The following is a 26,393-nucleotide window of genomic DNA, read 5'->3' as shown; positions in this document are numbered from 1 at the left end:
AGGAGATCAGCAGAGGTGCTGACCTGAAGTCCCTCGTCTAATTTTGGATTCCGAAGAGAACACCTGCACAACCCTTTTCCAGTCAAAAGTTTAAATGGGGCAAAACACATAAAATAAAGGATCCTGCACAATCTAATTTCTAATTCCTCCCATGGTTGTGTCAGATCTTTTCCTGATAACAAAGGTTTAAATTTTGTCTAGTCTAGAGAGCTCAAAGGTCATGGATTTCAAATTCATTATTTTGTCAGTTCATTTTAGTCTCCATGTTTGTGGCTTAACTAAATACTTGTTAATTCTCGCTGACAGACTGGCTTTCTTTCTGCTTCTTTTTGTATTTCTCCACTTTTAAGAGAATTTCATTGTTTCCTGTCAAAGTGGCAAGGCCAATTTAATTAGGAAACTCATTAACAGACAGCCTGTCTGCTGTTGCCTTTCAGGTAATGGAGGCTTGCCGCACTTAGCCACTGCGCGGAGGGTTTATTTTTTGCACCATTACCTTCAGTGACGGCCCCACCTCTGGGAACAGCCAGTTGGGGCTTGTTTGTCTGTGAATGGAAGCTGCAGTATTTCATTCATAAAATGGAGGTCGGAAAGGCTAGAATTCCAGCTGGAATTTCTGTGGTGTAGCATTTCACCAGATGTTTCCTCTATAAAAGCCCATGATTTCAGAGTTAAATGAGCGCTCTCTGTAAAATCAGAGATGGTGCTAAGCAATCCAGCTACTAAGGTTTTGACCAGATATTAGTTCAGCTGGCAGCCCTGCGCATGAATTTACCCGATCTTTGCTTAATAATGAACACTTTTTTATCCCTCTTCAAAAGTTGTTCTTATTCTTGTTTGACAATTTACGAACGGATAAAGGTATGGGCACTGCAGCTACAGCTATATGTTCTTGATAGATTCCTGAAAATTCCCAGTTAGCTCTACGCTGGCAGTGTTTTGGGGGTAATTGGATATGAAGGCAGACCTTCATATTTTGACAGAAATGGTCACAGCCTCAGAACACCTGAAATCATACTTCAGATTTATTGTCAGAATGACATGGCATACAAACCTGAGATTCTTTTTTTCCTACAGGTGAGACAGAATCACCATGTATTGGTGGTGCAAAACAAAACTGTACTCAATGTACACTTCCAAACAAATAAAGAAACATAAACAACTGACTATGCAATGCAGAGAGAGAAAAAAATTAAAGTTCAAAAGTAAGAGTCCCCGATAGAGTTTGTTGTTGAGGAGTCTGATGGTGGAGGGGGAGCAGCTGTTCCTGAACCTGGTGGTGCGATTCTTGTGGCACCGATACCTCTCTCCTGATGTTAGCAGCGAGACCAGCATGTGCTTAGTAATGTGGATCCTTAGTGACTGCTGCTGCTCTCCAACGGCAGCACTCCCTGTAGATGTTCTCGATGGTGGGGAGGGTATTGCCTGTGACGTCCTGGGCTGTGTCCACTACCTTTTGGAGGGCTTTATGCTCCAGGGTATTGGTGCTCCCATACCAGACTGTGATGCACGCTTTCCACCACACCTCTGAAGAAATTTCCCAGGGTTTCCGAAGATGTACTCCGCAAACTCCTGAGGAAGTAGATGATACCAATACTTCTTGTCAACTCAGAAAGCAAAGAAGGCAATCTGCACATGGATAAAGTATTGATAAACGGTCCTAACTCATAACATTGACTGACCATATCCATCCACGAATGCTGCCAGACCCACTGAGACCATCCGATTTATCTTTGTTCAATCCAAGTCAGGAAGAATTGAACTCTTATTTCCTGCTTAAATGTTCATTAAAATTTTCATTAAAATTTGCAAAAATAGTTCATGAGCATTTTTCTCCTGTTGATCTCTATATTAAGAGCTTTTCCCCTTCCTAAGTTTGGAATGGTGAGGCTAAGATTGGAATCCTTCCTGCATTCCCAACAAAAATTAAGAAAGCATGTTGTGTATCTGGAAATCTTCCAGACTTGTTTTTGAAAGGGACGGATGGTAATGTTGGGTGATGACTAATCTACAGTGCTCTATAATTATACTTCTGTATACATCATTTGCACAAATTCTCCATGAAATCAAGCACAGGATTTATTTTTGATTTATGGCTTGTGTTGTATCTTGGTGGAAAAAAAGCACTATTAGGAAGGGATTTCCTTTTGTACAACCTTTGCATTGACTATATTCCCTTATATGGTCTGATTTTATGAATACATAAATTGCTTACACACCAGTTTTAGTCCAGGCGTATACTTCAGTTTCCCCAACTCTGTGATGACCACAGGATGGAGAATTTTATTGGATAAAAGATGCATATTCATTCTCAGGAAGTAGGCAGCTCTCCATTGAGAATGTAAAGACCTGCATTTATTGGAATAAGTTATTGTGGAAATCCCACTATTGCACACGTGTTCTGGGGCTGCAATGATTTAATTCATTGCTTGAACTGTTGTGAATTTGAAGTCTTCACAGTTGTTAAGAACATAAGAAATAAGATCAGGAGGAGTCATTTGGTCCATCAAGCCATTCAATGAGATCATGGCTGACCTACCTGCCTTTTCCCCATGTTCCTGAATTCCCCTACTATGTAAAAATCTAACCGATCTTGTCTTAAATATATTTACTGAGGTTGCCTCCACTGCTCCAGTGGGCAGTGAATTCCACACTACCCTCTGGGAAAAGCAGTTCCTCCTCATCTCTGCCCTATATACTTACCTTCCATAATCTTATCCGTGCCTTTCATAATTTTATATATTTCTATAATCCCTCTCATTCTTCTAAATTCCAGCAAATACAGTCCCAGACAACTCAATCTCTCCTCATAGATCAACCTGTTCATCTCTGGAATCAACATGGGAACCTCCTCTGCACCGCCTCCAAAGATAGTACACCTTCCTCAAGTAAGGAGACCCTGAACTGCATGCAGTCCTCCAGATGTGCCCTCACCAGTACCTTGTACAGTTGCAGCATCACTACCCTTCTCTTAAATTCCGTCCCTCCACCAATAAAGGCCAACATTCTATTTGCCTTCTTGATCGCTTGCTGTACCTGCAAACCAACCTTTTTGCGACTCATGCACAAGCACTTCCAAGTCCTTCTGCAAGGCAGCATGCTGCAGTTGCTTGTTATTTAAATAATATTCTGATCTTCAATTTTTCCTTCCAAAGCAGATAACCTCACATTTACCAACATCTGCCAGACCTTTGCCCACTCACTTAACTCATCGATATCTCATCGATATCTCTCTGTATCTTCTGCACACAATTTAGTGTCGTACTAAAAGTTTGCATTTAATTATGGAATGCAAATGTGATTTTAATAGTGTTTATTAATTTTTCAGTATGCAGTAGCCAGGGCAGCATTTATTTATTGCCCACCCAGAGTTGCCCATGAGAAGATGCTAGTGAACCATCATCTTCAACCATTATATTCCTTCTGGCATGGTGTTCTGCCAAATGAGTTCGGGTGGGGGATTGCAGTCTTTTAGACAAAGAAATAAAGAATGGTGCAACCTCTAGGGAAACCTGTACGTGATAGATTTCCCGTGCAACTGCAGAAGCGTGGATTTGAGCAGTGCTATGAGAGTAGCATTCACAGGAATGTCCCCACTTCAGGCCTCTTGATGGAAGGAAGGTCGTTGAAGAGGGTTTGATTCCGGAGACTGCCTTGGTCAACTCCCTCAATGATCGAGCTGAGATAATGAACGATTGCTTGGCAGATCATCCAGCCCTACAACTCTTTTTTCCGAAAAAGGGCTTTTTTTTTAAAAGCTGTTCATAATATTTCAGCTTCATCTTTAATGATGAATTAATTTAACTGAACGGCACAGCCAGCAATGCCAATGACCCGAGTTTGAATCCGACGCTCTCTATGAGGAGTTTGTACATTTTCCACGTGTCTGCGCAAGTTCCCTCCAGGTGTTACAGTTTACTCCCACCCTTTGCAATGTACGGGGATTGTCGCTCAATTGGGCTCATGAGCCGCAAGATCCTGTTACCATGGATGTTCCTGCCTTTAAATGTTTGAAAGGTTAATTAACACAGCTCCTTGGAATACTTTAATTTGATTGGCTGCTTAGCCTGGTTGGTGTATCACATATGCTGGATGCCAGGGATCCCTTTGAACCAAACTTGGCAGAAGGTGGGGGAATTCTTTCCATAGAGATCATTGAATCTTTGTGGGAAGTGTTTGCAAATTCTGGGCCAATCCCATAAAAATCCAGTCGAAAAAGTTGAATTCATTCAACAATAGAGGTATTAAATACAGGAGGAGTTCTATTCAATAGCGTGGTGGAGGAACTCTACATGTCACCCACCAAATGAGTTATGGTCAATGAACCATGCATTTACAGCTCATCGCATATATTATTGATTTAAGTTTCGATGAGAGATTACCATCTACTGATGTTTGGCTCTATACCACGTTGATAATATAGATTACTTTTGAATGGATCTCAATCAGTCAACTATAACAGGCAAGCTTAAAGTTACCTGTGCTCCTGGTTTACTGATGAAATTGCAGGGCCTCATTCTAATGAACAACCATTTGCCTTTCCTCTAGATATCCCTGGATGTCCTTCCACCTATCCGCCTAATGAGGGTTATCTTTCTCAATCCAGCATTCCCGAAGGTAAAAAATCACAGAATTGGTTGAGTCGACTGTTCTGTAAGAATATTAACATCTAAAATCAGAATGGCTGTTTCACTAATGTGAAATATACACACGGTAGATGAGCAGCTTGTCCTAACCAAGAATCTACATTGTGTATATGAATGTATTTTTATTGGGTGTGAACACATGCAATGCAATGAATTTTAATTTTTGCTATGTTGTCATAAAATAATACAACATGGAACAGGCCCTTCAATCCAACTTGTCCATACCAACTAAGTTTGCATTCTGAGCCAATCCCATTTGCCTGGATTTGACCAATATCCTGATCCAGTGACTTTTCAAACTTCCCCCTAAACTCACATTCCACCTTAAGCAATCCGTATGCCACAAGTGCTCTGTGATTAGTAAGGGATTGCTTAAGGTGGTTTGTGAGTGGAAAGAAAAAAATCTTTTACAATCCCCAGCTTCTGACCGAGTACACTGGACCACAATTATTTTTTCAAAAGGTTCATTTCCTGAACAAAAATTAAGGAATACGATAGACAACTTCAAGCTGAACACAAAGATAACTTCAGATTTGTTGTATCAGGGAGGAAGTTGGAGAAACATCAAATTAACTTTTATTGAATTGATTTTTTTTTATGTCTAAGTATTTTTATTGTTTTACATAAGTAGATATATACTGAAATTTTGTAAAATACACAACAGAGATGTCAAATTTAAAGAAATCAACAAAATTGTCTAATTCATAGAGTACGTCCATAAGGTAACAGAACAGCTTACAATTTTATCCTGCATATTATATCTTATTTTTCTCTCCCATCTCTTGAGCCCGTTGAATCTTGTTTAATAGCACAGTGATGCTGACACATTACATAAGTTCAATTGGCCTAAAAATATTTTGCCGCTGATTTTCATTTGTACTCAGCATCTGATGCCTCTCGCGTCAGTGTCCAACAATAGTCGGCCAGCACTGATGGATTCCAGTTGCCCTGATACTGCTTTTCCATGGTCGCAATGTCTCAGTAAAACCTTTCGCCATCTTCATCACTGACTGCACCAAGATCGGCAGGAACGAAGTCCAAGGGCAGATGCAAAACATGAATTTTCAATGACACATTGCACTTTGTATGCAAAAGTAGACAAAATATGATAGGAAATCTCAAAAATAGATTGCATCTAAAATAAAGGTACACGATAGAAAAAATTTTTAAGTGTTCAGGAAGAAAAATCTTTGTTGTCCAGTGAAATCAATTCATTTTTGAATTTGGCATGTTGAGACTTTTTAATTAGTTCTCAACCAATTGTTTGTTTTGAAGATGTGCAATTTTCTGGAACAAATTTAGTGTGAAAGTCCATATTTTTTCCAAACTCTCCCTTCCCCATTTGAAGCACCAGCTTCGCATGCCCAAAAACCATGTGATTATTTTTCTAGTATCATCTGAAGAAGTGAGAGTTGGCAGACAGTTTGGCGATGAAAGCCTATCGCAGCTGGGTCCGATTTCCTTTTTAACATTTGCAAAAAAAAACCAGGAAGAGATTAGGGGCAGGAACTCTGGCCCGACTTGTTCCCCTTCGAGCAGGAACTCGTTCCCCTTCTTGGCTCAAGCTTCAATAAGACCATTGTGCTATCTCCACCGTTGCCAGAGCAGAGATCGGCCAACTCTGCGCAGACTTTGGATCCAGCTCCTTTCTCTATGAACAAGGCATTTACCAGTGGAGCTTTTAAACATATAAAAGAGAACATTCAATGTTGAGCAATTTTTTCAGTTTCCACTAGGATAATTTAGTACTGTACTAGTCTGGATCTTAGCAGAAATAGTGGTGCCTTGTCAGAGACACAGTTTTGCTCGACCATACTCTCAAACCTCTTTAAAGGTGGCACAATGTAAAATTCCACCTGATGGGATTTGACATTCTACTGACATCAGTCTTTATCAACTAGATCAATGGTTTTCAAACTTTTCTTTCCACTCACATACCACCCTAAGTATTACCTATGCCATAGGTGCTCTGTGATTAGTAAGAGATTGTTTAAGGTGATGGGTGAAAAAAAAAGTTTGAAAGCCACTGTTTTAATTGTACCTCATTGACTCGTTATGTGCAGGGTTTCATAACTCCAAAGGAAATGGGCCATTGACAATTTTTCTCAAGCAAAATATTTCAGTCACAATTGAGTTAAGAGCAGTGATTCTCAACCTTCCCTTCCCTCCCACATCCCACCTTAAGCAATCCCTGACTAATCACAGAGCACTGATGGCCTAGGGATTACTGAAAGTGGGATGTGAGTGGAAAGATAAACCACTGAACTAGAAGAATGGATGATGGAATGGGGCCTTTACCACTGTAATTCAATATTCTCTTCTTTGGCTTGCCTTCGCGGACGAAGATTTATGGAGGGGGTAAATGTCCACGTCAGCTGCAGGCTCGTTTGTGGCTGACAAGTCCGATGTGGGACAGGCAGACACGGTTGCAGGGGAAAATTGGTTGGTTGGGGTTGGGTGTTGGGTTTTTCCTCCTTTGCCTTTTGTCAGTGAGGTGGGCTCTGCGCTCTTCTTCAAAGGGGGTTGCTGCCCGCCAAACTGTGAGGCGCCAAGATGCACGGTTTGAGGTGATATCAGCCCACTGGCGGTGGTCAATGTGGCAGGCACCAAGAGATTTCTTTAGGCAGTCCTTGTACTTTTTCTTTGGTGCACCTCTGTCACGGTGGCCAGTGGAGAGCTCGCCATATAACACGATCTTGGGAAGGCGATGGTCCTCCATTCTGGAGACGTGACCCACCCAGCGCAGCTGGATCTTCAGCAGCATGGACTCGATTACTGGTGAAATTAAAGTTAAGTTAAACATAGTCAGATTTAATCCTCAGTAAAATCCCCATTATCTGAAATTCCAGCAGCCTCAAGCCACTGGAAATAAATATGGCAGAAAATAAATTGGTAAAAAACATGAAAGTTTAAAATTGGCACCCCCTTGCAGTTATTTGCTAACCATACAAGACACAATCTCATGCAAAAGGAAAATTCACCTATCCAGCATCTACCATTCCCCTTAGGTGCCGGATACCAGGGCTTTTACTGTATTTCCTTACCATTATTTCAGAGCTTGAAACTCTCCCCAACTGATTCCAAATGGCACAAGGTTAAGTGCAGGGAAGTTGTGGTCCAACATTACAAAACATTGGTTAAGCCATAGTTGGAACTGTGTACAGTTATCATCAAACTCTTGGAGGGATGTGCAAAGCGGATTCACCAGGAACCTTGCCTGGGATGGAGCACACCAGAAATGAGGAGAGACTAGATGGGCATTGGTTGTAATTGGAGTGGACGAGACTTGGCAGTGATCATACAGAGCTATGCAACTTTCTGAGGGTGGAGAAACACAAAAGTCTGCAGACTCTGAGATTGTAGTAAAGGCTCAGAGAAATGCTGGAGGAACTCAGCCAGCCGTGCATCGTCCATAGGAGGCAAGGATATATTACCGACACTTCAGGCCTGAGCCCTTCCTCATACCTCGAAGAAAGGATCAGGGCCAAAACATCAGTATAGGTACAGTGCCCCTTATCCGAATACCCGAAATCCAAAATATTTTTTGTCCGTAATCCATAAGGTAATACATAATAGAGTTCATAAATCCCGATTGGAGAGCAGGATGTTGGAGTAATAAGTAGTGCATTGTTGAATGTAGGTTTTTCAAAATATGTCTACTTCAGTTGATTTGTGCATATTTGGATAGTAATGTGAATGCATGCTTCTTTAAGTCTGAGTGAATGAGTGCATTTTTAAATGGGTATTCCAAAATCTGAAACACTTCTTGTCCCATGCATTTCAGATAAGGTGTACTCGACCTGTAATGCATCTTTACTCTATGGATGCAGCGAGACCTCCTGAGTGCCTCCAGCATTTCTGTGTTTTTACAACATTCTAAGGGAATTCGTTGGATAGATTTAAGAGAGAGTTGGATAAGGGGCTCTTGTGGGCAGGGGAGTTGAGGGTTATGGGGATAAGGCTGGGATTGGTTATTGAAAGGGAAAGGTCAGCCATAATCCGATAAATGGCGGTGCTGGCTCGAAGGGCCAATTGGCCTACTCCAGCGTCTATTGTCTATTGACAGTGGGAAACTTTTCCACATTTTTGAGGTATTCAAATGAGAGAGCATGTGTTTAAATTTTTAAAAAAGTAAGAGTTTTTGAGGAGATCTTGTCTTCACCCAGAAGACAGTTTGTGATATGGAGAACGAGTTTGGAGGATCCAAGAAGTGACGAGTCTGAACACAGTTTAACCATAAGCAAGGAGCTTGATTTACACAAGAAGGGGGTGGGGCCATTGCAACAGGGATCACGCTCACACACCTCGAGAAAATACAAACATTAAAGCACATCGGATGCAGCTAAACAACCATTTTGATCGTTACACCCGACAGATCGCTGCTTATCCTGGTTCTGACGGTTACACGCCACTCCTCAATCACTAGCAGGCACACCATCCAGATTAACTACAGAATGTACCACAATAGCCCCCCACCCCCAACCCTGCACTAGCTCAGACCTTACAATTGACTCTCCAGCGTCGACCATGGCTTGGAACCTGGCATGGAGCTGGGGCTCATTCGCAGACAGGTGGGCTTTATATAGCAGGCAGCTGGAGGGTTGAATTGGGTATGACCAAACGAGTTAAGGTGTTCATGAAAGCCAATAGTGGTTGGACTTGAACCTTGATTGGCAGGTGAGGTAACTCCCAACTCCCGCCAAAGAAGTCACGAGAGCCAACTCGTTACGTGGTTGGAATCGAGTGGGTGGAGAAGGAGGAGTGTCTCTCACAATGTTTAAAGATTGTTTAGACAAGCAATTGAATAGCCAAGGCGCAGAAAGCTGCTGACCATCTGCCGGAAAATGGGATTGTTCCATTTTGCATGAATATATGACTTGAAAATTTATCTGGATTCTGAGAATGAGTCAAAGCTGATTTTAGTTCCATTCTGATCAGAATTTTGCTGGCATTAATATAGATGGGAAGCTGCCGGAGGTACCCTACTCTCCAGCCGAGCACCATCCAACATGCAAAATCCTCGCAGTATTGTTTAGACAATCTTTCTGCAAGGAACAGTGTTAGCTACACCATGCTGGTGATCTGTTGAAAATTAATTACAGGGGAACTTCTCGTTATTTACTTTAATGAAGTGGTCCTCCAGTGGATAATGTAAATTGATGAAGAGACAAAAATAAAACACATTTTGGACTTCAATGACTGGAACAGCAACAATCTAAACATAGAAATAGCATCATATCATGCAAATAACAGATGGAGTGGGATCTAAATTGAAGTGTGGGCTTCGTTTTGTGTTTAGCACCACATTGCCCCTCAGAAAGCTTAGTTTGCAAAATTCCTGATTGGCAAGGTAAAGTTCATGGATAAGAGAGTACATGGATCTTTTTTAAACATTACTGCTGACACACACAAAAAAATATTTCGCCTACTCCCAAGTTATTTGCTTACAGACCCTATCGATAATAATCTATACCCGTACGAGGGTGAGATCCTTCTGGGAGTACCTGGGGGGGCATTGTGAAAAAATATTTGCACGGGAACCGGAGTTGTACCTTCTGGGAGATATGGGGAGATGTGAGTTTCAGATTGTCCAAATATCAAATTCAGTTTGCAAAGGTCACCCTGTCATAGCCAGGAAATGTATAGCGGTTACGTGGAAGTCCGACTCCCAATTAAATACTACACGACGGAATATGGAAATGCAGAGTTGCATTCCCCTGGAGAAAATCGCACACAATCCAAGGAGGAAATATGCCCTACATTGTTATACAGATTTGACTAGTTCCCCCACCCCCACCTTTGTAATATGGATACTGTAATAATCCATCCCAGTAGGGAAATGAGGGAGATTAAGGAAGTAGAGGAGGATACAGATGCCGGACTTTCTCTGTTTTGTTTCTAGCTCTTTTTATTCCTTTCCTTTTGTTAATTTGATCAATCAGGTTGGTGGTTTTGTTTTCCCCCCTTGGCTTTTTCGTAGGTTTCACTAAGGGTTGTTGACCCCTACCGATATTTGTAGAATTTATATGACCATATGCTCAGTAGTCTTGGGGGGGGGGGGTGGGGAGGAGGGAGGAAGATAAATACAGACTCCGAATGTTATTTGAGTGTTGAAGGGGATTGTATTTTTCTGAATTTTTATGTCTTTGAAAATCAAAAAATAAAATATTTTAAAAAATTAATTTATACAGTTGATATTTACAACTGGCATCGTTCAGTGGCTACAATTTTTAAGTAAGATCAAAACAATTCTAAGAAAACAGGAACATTTAATAAAAAAATTGAAAAGCAAAGATTTAAAAAAAAGCTGGATAGCCAGGGCATCAAAGGTTACAGGGAAAAGGCCAGGCAGCGGGGCTGAGAGGGAAAATGGATCAGCTAATGATTAAATGGCGGGGCAGACTCGATGGGCTGAAGAGCCTATCTCAGCTCATATGTCTTAACCGATCACTGCAATATACAGCACAGCACAACTTCAGGGTTGAAGAGCGTCCGCTTGGAACAGAGACGCAGAGGAATTTCTTCAACCAGAGCCTGGTAAATCTACAGAATGTGTTGCCATAGGCAGTTATAGAGGCCAGGTCATTGGGTGTACTTAAGGCAGATTGACAGGTCCTTGATGAGCCAGGGCAACAAAGGTTATGGGGTGAAGGCCGGGCAGTGGGGAAATGGCAGGGCAGACTCGATGGACTGGATAGCCTATTTCTGCTCCTGTGTCTTATGGTCTTGCAGTCTTAATTTAGGTGTGTCATGAAAGAAGGAGTGTTAGCAAATAAGTTTCTCATCACTCTTTAAGATTGTATACATTTAATTTGGATTTTGTGTACGATGGTTTCTAGAAATGATTAATTTCACATGAACAACAATTAAGAAGTGGTTGTAATCCTGCAGGGGAAGTATAGGAAAGTTATGTGTTACATTGAATAATCCATTTCAGATTTTATAATATTTCTGTTAATGGCCACACTGGGACAAATTACTACAGTAGAGTGGCTGAGTCTGGCCATATGAAAGATGATAAAAATGACTGTCATCAACTCACTGAATTCATTGACAAATTTGTGACATCAGATTTTCAGAAATACATTTTTAAAAAAATACAATGACCATGAAATAATAGTTGCTTTGAGATGAAGGTGCTCCCTTCTTTGGGAGAAATAGCTGATGGTAAAGCGTTTTACAAACCATTTTGCTCCACTGAATCTTGTACCTATGACCCTTCAGACGTGGCTGTTGCTATGCCAAGGGAGCAACTAATTTCCTGCCTCCATCCTTGGCTACCTACTCCACATATTGTATTTGCAAGGCTCACTGAACTTATTCCACCAAAGCTGTTTCCCTTCCAACCCTAGAGTTAACCTTCCTGAACCTGCAGTGACCTGGCTCCCCTACCTCCAGGCATCTGGCCTGTGGGGTGATGTTTCCTGTCAATGAATCAAGATCCTTCAGGAATTTTAGTCTGGGTGCCTGAAATTTCCTTCCGTGATCTAAATGCAAATCTTCCACACACACGCACATGCCAGATGGACAGTTTTTAATTCATCAGCAGGTAATAGAGGTGACAGTAACAACAGAAGATTTGATCAGGTGATTTAATAAGAGCATAATAAACAGAAGCATGAATTGACCAGTCAGACTCCTTTGACTGATTATCTTTTGTGCCACTTTCCTGAGCTATCCTCATATACTTTGGTTTGCTTCTGTTCTTAATCCATTAATTCATAAATATTTTCTTTTGCTAAGGTTTAATGTATTGAACTTTTATCAGGAGTACAAGAGAATATTGGGATTGAATTCAATTGTTTTCATCATTTCTGTGATTTTTAATTTTTTTTAGATTTAATTTAGCTGTCTGCATTTGAGCGCAGTTCAGCTGTTGATTTGTATAAGTGCAGGTTGCTGCTTTAGGTAGAGTAACAAAACTTGCCTGACATTGGCTAATTTACAAATAGTCGGTATTATGCTTCCAATAGCCCTTTTTCCACTGGCATCCCAGTTAATTGGCCGTGCAGTGTTCCGGGACAGGAAGCTGCTTGTGCTCTTTCCACTGGGCCACCTTTAACTGGGACAGTGAATGCTTTTCCACTGAGCCCAACTCATCCCCAGGCTTCGGAGTGTTCTACCTTCAACCGGAAATGGGTGACCTCCTGCTGTCCTTTTTCACTGGTTTAATTGGCGCGCCGCCCTCAGGTGACACCGGGGATACGAGTAGGGGAAGAGGCCGTCAATCCCCGGCGTGAAATGTCGTCATTTGACGTCGGTGTCCTGAATGTCTTCTTTTTCTGCTGGAACCTGTCCCAGTTAATTCTCCATTAATTCCTGGGACAATGTGCCAGTGGAAAGGGGGCTAATGAAAAACTTGTTTTATTTTTTTTAATTAAGGGATCAATTATGCAGGTCGCAAATAGTCTCTGCATTTAATGAGATAGTAAAATTGCTCAGAAGGATGTCAGTGGGATTACTTTACCAAACCACAGAATGAATCGTCAGATTATTTTTGAAGATGTTTGTCAGGACACTGGGTGAATAGGCTAGATGTTGTCATGATCCGAACAAGGACTATCCAGTAATAGGAGACCAGGTTCAGAATAAGAGGACATTCATTTAAAGTGGAGATGTGAATGAATTCCTTCTCCTCAGTGAATTTCTAAAAGGGTTGTGACCATTTGAAATAACCCGTTGCAGAGAGCGTGTGGAGGTAGAATCATTGAATGTATTCGAGGTGCATATTACAAGCGTTTGAAGTATAAGAGATGTGAAGGGTTGTGCAGAGGGAAGGCAGGAAAATAGAAAGAACTTCTGGTTTCTGATTTTTCTGATTTGCCATATTCTTGTCAATGAACCAAATAAAAATCAGAAGGTGCGCCACCTTTCTAATCTGAAAATCATCTTTTCTGATATTGGTTCTAGTCAGGCAACAGTTCAGGGGAAACCCGGTGGCCTAGCAGTCGTGCTATCGTCACGCTTCGTGAGCAACCAATGAATCCTCGAAAAGAGGAATCCAGAAATACAAAAGCTCACTTTTCAGCTAATATTTTAAATATATTTCAGATTCTAATAATGTTCAGAACTTGTTATGATTAATAGATGAAATGTCATGAATGAACCATTTGAAAACTAAAGCAAACTTTTTTTTTAAAAAATGATTGCATTTGCAATATTTTTCAGAAGGAATTACAATCCACAAAGATAATATTATTTTTGGGCTTGCTGAGCAGTAATTATGGCTTAATGCACAATTGAGAACTCGTTTAGACATTATTGCAATAACAGGGACTTCCCAGTGGCCAACTATTTCAATTCCACACAGCATTCCCACACCAATATGTCTATCCATGACCTCATGCACTGTCAAACCAAGTCTACCCGCAAATTGGAGGAACAACACCTAATATTCCATCTGGGGACTCTCCAACCAGATGGCATTAACATTGACTTCTCAGGTTTCCATTGAACTCCTTCCCCCATCTCTCCCTTTCCTTGTACTTCTCTCCCCTTTCTCACCCCTTATTCAGAGAGCTTCCCCCTCCCCCATAATCTTAACTTTATTCTCTTCTACCCTCCCACCTGTTAGCCCTCACTCCTCTCCCTGCCCCTTCCTCCCTCCTCTCCCCACATTTTGTTTAGGTGCCTGTCTACTTTTTTGCTCGTACCTTGATGAAGGGCTCGGGCCTTAAAACAAGGGTTACCCTTGACTTCCTGGGAAAAAAAACTGCGCGACATTTTTGAGTTTCTGCAGCAGTTTTGTGTGTTGCACTACAATCAAAGTGACCACAGCCTTTCTCCTTAAACAGTGAAACTAGTTCATAAATCCCTTTCTTTTAATCGAAAGTAATTTGGCAAAAAAAAAGAGATTTATGAAACAGTCTCATTTATTTAAAGTGAAATCTCCCTTAAAGTAGGGAAGATAACATCTCTACATTTGGCATGGACGCTTGGATATCCTTATTGAATTACACATGCATTGAAATCCTCTGATTTGGTGTTTAATTGTTTACCACTATACTAGATATAATAGGATTGCAAACTTTCACTTGATTCTTTGGTTCAGAGATGGCTCATTGCTGGTTTTGCTGTTAAGCATACAAGAAATCCTACATTATAGGTTCATGAGGTTGGCTCAGTCAAGATGTGAAACGCATCTAGTTTCCCCTTCATTTCAAAAGGTTTAATACAGAAAAACACCATGGAAAAATGGTAGACCATTAAATTTAGACACAGAAATAGGCCCTTCTGGCCCACAAGGCTGTACTGCCCAATTACATCCAATTAACCTACAACCCCTGTGCGTTCTGAAGGGGGGGGGGGGGAAGTGGAGCACCTGGAGGAAGCCCACGCAGACACAGGGAGAACCTACAAACAAAGCCGGATTCGAACCAAGGTTGCGGGCACCGTTACAGCATTAACCACTTCGCTAACCGTGCTTCCCACCAGCACCAGCGACCTGGTTCGAATCTGGCTCTGTTTATAAGGAGTTTGTACATTCTTTCCACGTCTGAGTGGGTTTCCTCCTGGCACTCCAGTTTCCTCCCACCCTTCAAAACATGGCAGTCATAGGTTGATTGGGTGGCACGGGCTTGTGGGCCAGAAGGGCCTGTTACCATGTCTTTAAAAAAATGTTACAAAAATTAAAGGGGGATTATATCCTTTGGCTGGAGAATTCAGGACAAAATGACACCATCAAAATCAGAGTTGGGCATTTTAGAAATTGGAAAATATTGTTTGCTTGCATAAATTAGTGGAAACTTGGAACTCACCCCAGAGCCAATAAACTTTTAAGAATAGATCAATAGAATTTTATTGGGGCAGGTTTATCATGGGATTTAGAAGGAAAGCAGATAAATGGATTCAAGGTACAGATCTGCCCTGATCTAATTGAATGTAAGGATGCCTTGAAGTGTGGAATGACCTGCTCCTGTCCATAAAGAAAATCTGCTTAATTTATCAGTTACCACAGATACCTGATGAAGCAACTATAAGCAAAATTAGTTATATGATCAACTCATAAATTCAGAAAGGAAAATTTGTCCTTAAGATACTCTTATATAGTACCTTTGAAGACTATAGTGGTTCTCAACTGTTTTCTTTTCACTAACATACCACTTTAAACACTCCCTATGGCATAAGTGCTCTATGGTTAGTAAGGTGATATGTGGGTAGGAAGAAAAAGGTTGAAAACCACTGCTCTAATCGTACCTCAAATGACTCGTTATGTTCAGGGTTTCATAGCTCCGAAGGAAATGGCCCAGTGACAATTTTTCTCAAGCAAAATATTCCAGTAACAGTTGGGTCAACCTTCCTTTCCCACTCACAAACCACCTTAAGTAATCCCTTCCTAATCACAGAGCACTGATGCTATAGGGAATACTTAAGGTGGGAGGTGAGTGGAAAGAAGAGGTTGAGGACCACTGCTGACTTGAGGAATTATCATCTCGTCTGAAGCTGGTTTTCTGTCTGCAATTGAGGAGGAATTTGTAGGTTTCACTTAAAATGGTACATTTTAAAAATAGCATACAATTTCTCCATTTGTTCAGTCTTGCCTGCTCCCAAGAACCTTTTCTCCCCCCACAATTTGTCTTTTTGCCATAACCCTTTTACAAAAAATTACGACCTCAAAATAGATGTTAAAATGGGGGCTGAGGGATTTTTGGATACCGCCCTCAGTTGCAAATATAGAGAGTATAGTTAGCAAAATCTGAGATTTAGTCATCAAAAGTTAACAAAGATGGACGCGTGAATAAGCAAGCCTCAGTAAAGGTAGATTTTGAAGTGGTTATTGAACAATTACAGCACTGCAGATTTGTATTCCTTTACTAGATTCCAGTTCAGAACAGAAGCAAAGGCATCTTTACTTTTGAGAGTTATAGTATTTCATCTCCTTGATTTTTTTGGGAAGTTAGATGCACTGGATTTAGAGTGGACTCCCCTTAAAAATGAACATAAGGAAATTTAACTTCAGTTGTTGGTACTGATAGGTGCAACATGTCTTCCAACAGATGTATTAACCTTCCGGTATTCCATTTCACTTGTTTCATGTTACCAATCCAGTATAAATTTGATGTCCAATGAGTAACATTGCCAACAATTTCCCAATAGTCCCTTTTTAATTCCATCTATTCTTGCACCCAAGAACTGCCCGTCACTTAGTTTTATGGTTCTAGAACTTGCCAGCAGTTGACTTTTCAAAGATGAACATTACAGCTGTTTAAAGACTACAAACGGTGAATTGAGATCCAGAATAAAGTACTAATCCAAAAATCAATGAAAGGTCACTGTAGAGGGTGTGGTATCATGAATCTGTTCTCAGTGCTTATCAAAGTCCAATGTGAATTCTTTTCTAACTGGACAAATTAGTGGGATGCAATAGTAATGTTATTAATTATTCTTTATATTTCCAGGCTTTTCATATGAGAAACACCTGAGATCGTACAGTGACGACGCGTCTGTAGTTCCTGAAAAACTTGAAGGTTAGGACTTTTAATGTTCTGGCTTCTGGTGGGCAATGGTTAAATTTTACAAAAAAAAGTAACGTCTATTTAATTAGTCTTTGATGCTTAGGGCTAAATGCACACATAACTATCAATCAGAAGTTGTGCTATCTTCCATCCCTGACCAGTGGAGCACATTGGATCCACGTGAAATGTGCATGTCTAGAACTGGAAACAGACAAATTTTTACTCTAAACTCCTATTCCCACCTCCATCGAATTTAAAAAGGTTCTTCGGCTTGCTCATTTTCTACCAAATACTATATTAGAGGCTATACTTTACTGATTATTTTGCAGAAAGTACAGACAAGGTTACCATGAACTCTTCATTCATTCATGTCCTCAATGTTTATCAACTATTGGTTCAATCTTGTGATGATTCTACCATTGCATCTGCTTTTACCTCAGATCAATTTTCATTGTTTCATGGATCATTCATTTGCTTTGATGTGCTCTGACAATATACTCTGGAACTCACTGACTAAATCTCTCTGCCTCTCCACATTTCTCTTCCAATTAGATCCATAGATCATTGCAGCAGAGAAAACAGGCCCTTTGGCCCTTCTAGTCTATGCCAAACTATTAATCTGCCTTGTCCCGCTGACGTGCACCCAGTCCCTATTCCTCCATATCCCTCCCATCCAAAATTTTCTTACATGTTAAAAATTGGGTGTTCCTTCAGAACCTGCTTCTTTGGTCACCTATCCTAATATAGGCATACCCTGCTTTACGAAACTAGAGTGTCCCTACAGAACCTTTCGTAAGGCAAAATGGTGTAAAGCATCGATTTCTATGGGAAAAATTTTTTGAGTGTTCCCAGACCCCAAAAAAATGACCCACCAAATAGCACATAAAACCTAAAATAACCCTGACATTTGTTAAAAACAGGAATAGTATGCTAAATGCGCAGCCTATAAAGTTGAAATAATGAATGTACCGTGTAGTTAAGCTAACTTCGGGTGGTGCAGGAGATCGAGGGAGAGCTGCTTGGGATGCCTCTATAATGGCTCACTGCTTTGGTAAAAGTGAAATCCTTTCGTAAAAGTGAGCACAGGTTTCTTCGTAAAAGCGAATTTGCGCAAAACGAGTATTCGTAAGGCAGAGTATACCTGTCTGCTTAATTCTGTGGAGTACTTTAGAAACTTCTGCTGTGTGGCCTTTATTGAATTACATTGCTTTAACTTTCACTAACTTCTTAAACTGTTCAGGAAAAGCCACTAAAATTTCAGATATGTGTACAGAGCTCCACTCACTGGTCTCAAATGGCCATGAACATTTCCATTCATAAGATAACCCACTTGACTATCTGGATCCAGTATAATTCTGTTTCAGAGTTTGGCTTTGTATCAAGCAAAGCCGAAGTGGTGAAGACCACCTTTTTCACTCACCTGATGTGCAATTATTCCCATTGATTTTAAATAAATACATTATAATTCTTGTGACCTTAGAAAGATGAGCATTGCACAGTAACTGCAATGTATAAGCAGGGCCTAATTTCTTTTATTTTTATGAATGGGGAATTTGAGATTTTGCTGAAGAATCACAAATTCATAACATTTGCTGATTTTTTTAATTCCATATTTTAAAATTTGAAATATTTCATGTTATGGGGATATCTAGACCTAACTGAGATCATAAAAATAAATATGAAAACGTGCCATTTCACTGAAAAGAAAGACCCTTCAGTTACAGAAAAATTCTCAATTAGGGGCAACTGCAACTTGGTTTGATAAGAAGCAATGAACTGTGTTTCCTCAATTAAAATGAACCTGTGCCCACAACTACTTGGTGACTGATTATTGTTTGGACGTGGCTTGAGCACTCAAATGTGCATGCAAAATGTTTTCATACCAATTAAATTCAGTCAAATGTTTTTATTTAATCCATGTACATAGTCCTGCACCTAGTATATTTCATAATAAACCACTAAATTTAATAGGTGCTTTTCAACTGATTGATTGTGGTGTAACAGTCACAAAAACCTTGTCCAAATCTTTAATCAAAATATTCTAAAAAAGGGCAAAGCAGTTCGAGTTGTTTTATTACCTCAAAAGGACAGTGCGGGAGACCCCTCCTTTCCATGGGGTTGTATTCCTGGAAAGCAATTTTCTGCAATGTGAAGCCATGTCATCTGCGCGTGCATCAAGATGGCGCGTGCACGTCATCGGCTTGAAAACATTTGCTAGTTCCACATAACTATGTTCCAAATTTTTTTTCCATAACCTAGACCTTTTGGTAATAATTTGTGAATTCCGTTGAGACAAATTTCTGAGATGTGGGGAAGATTGCTTGTATCATGCAACAAGGTGGTGAAAATTTTGAAACATCAGCCAGCTTAGGAAACCACCCCCATGCAGCTACAATAACATCAACAGTTCGCCTCAGAATGTACTTACTTAGACCATAACATATCACTTAGTTATGTCTAAGCACATTGGGACCAATTTGTTGTTTTAGTCAGCTATTTCCACCCCCTTCCCCCACCAGGAGGGATCTGGCCAACTCGTGTGGTCATTGGGTAGCACACAGAGTGGTGGCAGCCTGGCTGTGCTGTCTGAGAGCTGTGGCTTGCCAGCACTCCCATTTTCTCTTCTGTAGAGACCTGGCTGCTGCTTCCTGGAAGAAAGCTGCACTGGTATGCATCTGCAACATCACCCAAGGGACAAGAAAGCTTACCCAGGTGATATACTAGGGATCACTTCACTGTACAATAACCATGAAAATAGTGCTGTAAGCAACCAAGAGTGGTTAAATGCACCCTTTCCCAAGGTATTCATTTCTCCAAGATGGATCTTCTGCTTGGACTGCGAGTCAGTGGAGTATCTCTGTGGCCAGATGTGTCGTGTGCTCCAAAGGCCACCTCCAAAAATGTTGAAACATGAAGTTACAATCTGCAAGAAGAATGGCAATTATTCTGCAAGTCACAACTCCCATTTGCAGTAAAATTGCACCTGCTGACTGTCTTGATGGACACAAGAGGAACCCTCTACAAGCTCTACTTCATCTTTTGGAATCACAGAACAAGGGTTGGGCACTGAGGGGCTCCATGACCTGTCCATGGAAACCTTTCTCTACCTCAATTTCCCTCTCCTATGGTCAGTTGCTGAGAAAGAAAGTACCTCAAGGGGTGTCCTGAGGTGGAGTTTTTTTAGTTCTCTTCCCTGTGCCACTCTTCTTGTGAATATATTTTGTATAAAATTCTCATTTTCCATTCTGAATGTGGGAGGCAATGTTCACCATGTCATGAAAATAAAAATTATTGTAGATCCATAATTGTCACAAATCCACTCTGGTAATTCAACACCCAAGAGCAAACTTTCAGTTCTGTGGAAGAACTAGGCTTATGAGGGATAACCTGATAGAGATGGACAATTATAATCACTCATACTGTAATGGTCACCAGGTTAACACTAAAGGCGATAATTTATCTGCCTTAAAGCAGGCAGAAGGCAATTTTGTGTAATACTACGTGTCCTGTACTATTACATAAAGGCATCTTGAATAAGGGTGACAGAGAGGGTTAGTGGCCTCACTAGGGTTGGTGTCACTGAGTGTGTAACTCATGGTGTTATCCCCTACCCATCCACCCCTCCCCATGGACCTCCTCCCCTGCCAGACCATACAGAATCCTCAATAATGTTTTTTGTACTGTTACTTGTGAATCGTAATTCCCGTAGATCACTGAATGTAATGGCAATACTAGTGAAATAAACCAGCTAGTAAAATTAAAATTACAATATCATACGCACAGCCTAAATGTAAAATCTTTCTATATTGAATTACATTATTAGTTACATTATTAGTAACTAAGCAGAACCCTTTTTTGATTTTTTTTCCTCCTTTTCCTTTAATTACTTCATTCTCGAAAAAGTTCTTGATATCGGTTCACAAATACTAATTATCACAATATTGTAGCTAAACCACCAGAAAATTTGACAAAAGCAGCGTCTATAAAAACACCAGCAGCAATGAAAACAACAGCACATGCTTGTAGCACGTGCAGACGAAAGCATGTGATTCGTGGCGTTGTTGTAAACGGCTCTGACTGCAGCACATCGGAAGGTTCAAAAAGTAAATTAGCAGAGAGTTTTAGCCTTGTAGGGATATTGATACATGTCAGCTGGGATTACAAAAAAGGTTTTTGTTGTTATAATTTACTACAGGGATATTTTTTATAAAAAAATAATGCATTTCTGCTGAAACATTGCACAAAAATTTTATAGATGGTCATTTTGGTGTCACCCGCTCTGATGCTGTCACCTGGTGCAGTCCGAACCCCCCCGTAATGACGTCAGTAGAGAAAATAGATGGTAGAAAACCTTTCCCAAAGCACAGATCCCTGAAAGAAGTTTTCATAGATTTAAAGTAAGAGGAGATCTGAGACAGTATTTTGTTCACCAAGAAGATGGTTGAAATCTAGACAAGCAGTTGAAACACCATGGCCTTTGCACTAATTACTGGTAAATGGATTGAGTACAGTTGGATGCTTGATGGATCGAAGGGCCTGTGACTGCAAGAGCTGAATTTGTACCTAATGATCTTGTGGGATTATCTGCTGGTTCAAAGTGAAATGTTCTGGATTATCTGATGGTGTTTAACCATGTATGGATATTTAACAGCAATAATATTGCTCCTTCCCTGGAATGGGGCATGCTTATACAGCAATGATCAACATGGGAACAATGACATATATGAATGCAAGATTACCCTGGATCTGGAATCCAGTAAAAAAAAAAATTGCATCTCAATGATTTGAATTGAAGTACAATGAATTCTTAGAACATATTCACAGACAAGATGGGATACAAGAATTTTCCATTTTCTCCCACGATGAGTTGCGGTAATGCTGAGGGCTTTAAAACCAAACCGAATTTGTGGGAATGGGTGACGATTCCATCTGATTCAAACAATGCAAAGTCAACCAATGAAATCCTTCCTTTAAATAGCGCGGGGTAGTAAGCCCAGCTTGATATTAAATTATCGTGAAGTAGTGGGAAAGAAAAGAATAGGCCACGGATGGTCACTTCTTTTTATTTAGTCCAATTCCACTGTCTAATTAATCTCAATGAAATGGGAAACTTGTGGAAAATTATTTTATTATTTTATCCACAACAAAGAAACTTGCGAATTGTCCGAGTTAAAAGCTGTTAAAATGCAAGTCTTTCACAAATCAAGCTGTTCCTGGCTTGGAACATTTCCTTTCAAGGACCCTAGTGACTTTTCCATTGGAAACAGTGGCTCAGCCTGACTCCACTGAAAATGGAGTGGATTCCAATTTGCTGAAGACCATCAGCACGGGAGCCTCACAGTAAAGTGTGAACATAGCTATTGTGTTGTGTAATACTTGACCTTTTCCCTCGGCTCTGTTTTGCACAAACTGTGAGAGAAGTGTTCGCTTCAAACTTTCTCCTGTTCAGATTAGACCATCGTCACTTGGTCTTATTTTTTTTCGTTTCTTAGTATTAAAGAAAACTGTTTAAACACATGTAATTTTCTAACCGGTATTATGATGAAAAGACGTTACATTTTTCCTAACCTCTCACATGCATCTCCTTCATTAACCACATACAATTTGTGGAACCTTAATCTGCCTCAGTGGTTGAGCCCTACTGATGCTAACAGAGATTAAGGATTAAAATAAACAAATTTGTTAGCACCCTTGCTCTAGAGCAGTGATTTCCAAACTTTTTTGTTCCACTCACCTACCACCTTGGGTGCTCTGTGATTAGTAAGGGATTAACTGGAGCACCCGGAGGAAACCCACGCAGGCACAGGGAGAATGGGCAAACTCCTTACAGGCAGTGCCTGTTTTGAACCTGGGTTGCTGGGGCTGTAACAGTGCTGCGCCCATGGCTTTGTATTTTTCCCCCACATGCTGCCCTCTTCCTTTTTCATGCTTACTGGGGCAAGGCCTTGCTTTTCCCCATTTTTTGCCTCTCATCTTCCAGAAAATAATGTATAATTTACGGAATCAACCAGAAAAACTTGATAGGATTTGGAAGCCTTGTATAGATTTTATTGCTATGACTTCGCCACTCCCGCTCCAACTCACCTTAGTTAATATTAAGATCATTATGTAAATTTGAATTTTAATTAATCAAGAGGTTATATGATTATCAGGCAAGTTTTCTTTTCTTTATCTTTCTTACTTTTTGGGGAGGGGGAGAAAATATGAAAAGATGTATTCTTTTTTGCATTTTTTATGATATGGATAAATACTGTACTTGTATTGACGCAAATAAAAAGGTTTCTCCTCCCACGTTGCAGAGGTCGGTTTCCGTTTCACCTTGAGAGCTCTCTAACACTAATAGCAGTCCATTGTTGGAATAATGGCAAATAACTGAACATTGGGAAAGAAACAAGCCACCAGAAATGACCGACTTGTTTTAGTTGTCAATTTTGCCCTTCACTGAGTTTTATGATGCACAGACTATTCATCGATAAAACTGTCATATACATCTTTGGAGACCTAGAGTTGTGATGACTTTGAGGTTACTGCAAAGCTCTGAAACCCCCATGTCTTTATCACATCCAAACCAGGTTATTCCAATACTCTCCTTACCCTTTCAACCTCAATCAACTCCAACTAACAATGAGCAGGTTCTCCATTATGTCTGCACTGATTACCCCCAAAAATAAAAACACAAGACTGGAGAAACTCATCAGGTCAGTGTACTTTATATAGCAAAGATAAAGATACATAACTAATGTTTCAGGCTTGAGCCCTTCATCAAAACCAAAAGTTTGCCCTGCTGAGTTTCTCCAGCATTTTACTTCAACCATGGTGTCCGCAGACCTTTTACTTCTGAACACCCCCATCCTTGCTGGCCAATGCCAATTCCTTGGACCCACACACAGTTTAAATTCCAGTGGGGGAGAAATTCAACTTCTCTCAGCTTCACCCACTGAAAAAGAATGTGCGGGAGGAGAGTCCAACCAGTAATAGAATACATATCCATCCAATATTAGTAACCAAAGGCAAATTTCACCACCACCACTGTGCCACAACCCCCCCCCCCACTAATTATTTGCCTCGAAACCCCTCACAACTTCCAAAATCCCTCACTTTTCAACACATTGTCCCCTCCCTCTTTTGTGCATCATGTTATTATTGTTCAATCTTTACTACTCTGGCCTCGCTAAATGAAATGTCCTCCCAAAAATGCACGGTCTTTTAATTTTGGACCTTCCCACAACTCACTTTTTTTCAAACTATTTTTTTAAATTGGCCCTCTGCTATATTTTAACACCATTTACTTTATTTCTCTGTAAAGGGCATAAAGATTTAAAATACACAGATGCAATAAATAGTCATTGTTATGACCTGCTCTTAATTATACTTTCTTGAGGTGTCAAATTTGTGGAACAGTTACTGTGTGCCTTTGGTACCACAAGCTTATAAAGCAATCAAAATGAATATTGGTCTCATGGCTGCCACTTAATTCATCTTAATCTGCCAAGTGCTCTTTACACCTGACAACCATCATGCTTTATGTGCCTTTGCCCTGAACCCAGACTTCTCAATTTAAAAATTTGCCTGATCCAGCTCTGCCAACAGAACCAAAAGCAATTGCGAGTTACTTAACAATGCATGGTGTTACTCTGTTTATCTCCTGATGGTTTCCATGAGGAAGATGTGTTTGTTTGACAGGTGACATCAAACAAGAGATCAATACATATCGTGAGGGTCCTTTATATCAACGCCGGGGTTCTCTGCAGCTGTGGCAGTTCCTAGTTGCCCTCCTGGATGATCCATCCAACTCCAACTTCATTGCTTGGACTGGCCGAGGAATGGAATTCAAACTCGTTGAGCCAGAGGAGGTGAGAGGAAAGATTTTTTTTTTTAAATTTTTCTTGTGAGGCATCTGATGCATTTTCTAAGTCTTTACTCAAAGGAATGGAAATCTGGAAGCTCTTTTCGTGTGAGCGGCTCAAACAGATCGAATCAAAGGGTAGCATCAGATATCTCCCCTACAGAGGAAGACTTGGTGTGGGATGGATGGCAGGAGGGAAACTGAGTGAGAACTCTGGATAAAGAGGAGAACAAGGATGGAGAATTCACTGTATGTTGCCATTTACTTAGCTGAGATCGTTGAAGGGGTATGTCCTCTTCCACTCTCCTTCCCAATATTCATTGATAATAACACAAGGTTATGGATGTCTGTGCACTGTTGTTATGTAATATGAAAGGCACACAAATAGAGCTTTAAAATACATCAAATCTAAATTCCTCTGAAAAATTTAGAAATCAGAAATGCGATTGACAATTAAATGTTGAACGGAAGGAGGAGGTTTTATGAGGCTTGATCACAGAAGTTTAAAGAGGGAAAGGATGCTGGACGGGTTTAGAAAGAGGTGCACGGCATATTAGGGAGTAGAGAATTACAAAAACAGCCACCAATAATGTGCAGAACATGGGGAGGTGAGGATGGGGTTGGAAGGGTTTGAACAAAGCGAAAGCAGAAAACAGGACAAGAAAAAGGAAGGAGTGGGGATGTAATGCTGGAGAAGATTAGAAGTTGTGATAGGCAGAAAAACTAAGAACTAAGAAAAATTAGTTCCTTAGATCTGACAGATGCTGGAAATAGGTCAGTGAGAATGAATGGAACTAGATATTAACAGTGCATTTGTAGGTAAGGAGACATCTAAAGAGGCCAAGAGAATATTGAAATAGTTTTGTGGAGAAGTGATCACAATATGGATGGACTACTTCCTGGGTGGGCATGGCAGATGATGTGGTGGAGTCTGCATTAGTCACACATCAGGAATGCTGAGTCAGCTGCAAACAGCAGCACAGAGGGAAGTTTTGACATGTTCTAAATGTGGCATTAACATTATTCAACTTAGTCTTAACATTAACGGAAGTGGAAGGGTCTAGAGGCCACTGTGTAAATGCCACTGTGTTCTGACAATTGCGTTTAATATCAATCTCGCCACTCCAGTCAAACAGTAGAGAGGTTTTGGTGGAGAATGACATGGTCATCTTTATTTTAGAGAGGTCAGCTGGGATGCATTTTGGTTAGAGTACCTTTTAACTTTGATTAAGCCTTTGAAACAACAGGAATTTAAATTTAAAATTTAAATCTAGACATAACAGCATGGTAACAGGCCCTTTAAACGCCATGGTTGGTGTAGCGGTTAGCGCAATGCCTTTACAGTGCCTGGTTTGAATCTGGCACTGTCTTTAAGGAGTTTGTACAGTTCTCCCCATGTCTGTGTGGGGTTTCCTCTGGAGCCTCTGGTTTTCTCCCATTGTTCAA

At 40.5% G+C, this 26,393-nt stretch overlaps 1 protein-coding gene across 5 annotated transcripts in view; it reads left to right on the top strand.

Annotated features, from left to right (window-relative positions):
• Nucleotides 1–26,393, top strand: part of etv4 (ETS variant transcription factor 4) — a 105,899-nt gene that overhangs the window by 67,055 nt on the left and 12,451 nt on the right. For all 5 annotated transcript variants that reach the window (XM_069907369.1, XM_069907368.1, XM_069907372.1 and 2 more), the window contains 3 exons: nucleotides 4,549–4,617; nucleotides 17,045–17,113; nucleotides 24,785–24,954. In XM_069907369.1, the coding sequence (XP_069763470.1) occupies nucleotides 4,549–4,617; nucleotides 17,045–17,113; nucleotides 24,785–24,954 (308 nt within the window). The remainder of the gene's footprint in view (nucleotides 1–4,548; nucleotides 4,618–17,044; nucleotides 17,114–24,784; nucleotides 24,955–26,393) is intronic.

The sequence above is a fragment of the Narcine bancroftii genome, chromosome 12 (genome assembly GCF_036971445.1).
Source record: "Narcine bancroftii isolate sNarBan1 chromosome 12, sNarBan1.hap1, whole genome shotgun sequence".
Lineage (NCBI taxonomy): Eukaryota > Metazoa > Chordata > Chondrichthyes > Torpediniformes > Narcinidae > Narcine > Narcine bancroftii.
This window is presented reverse-complemented; position numbering and strand designations above follow the sequence as displayed.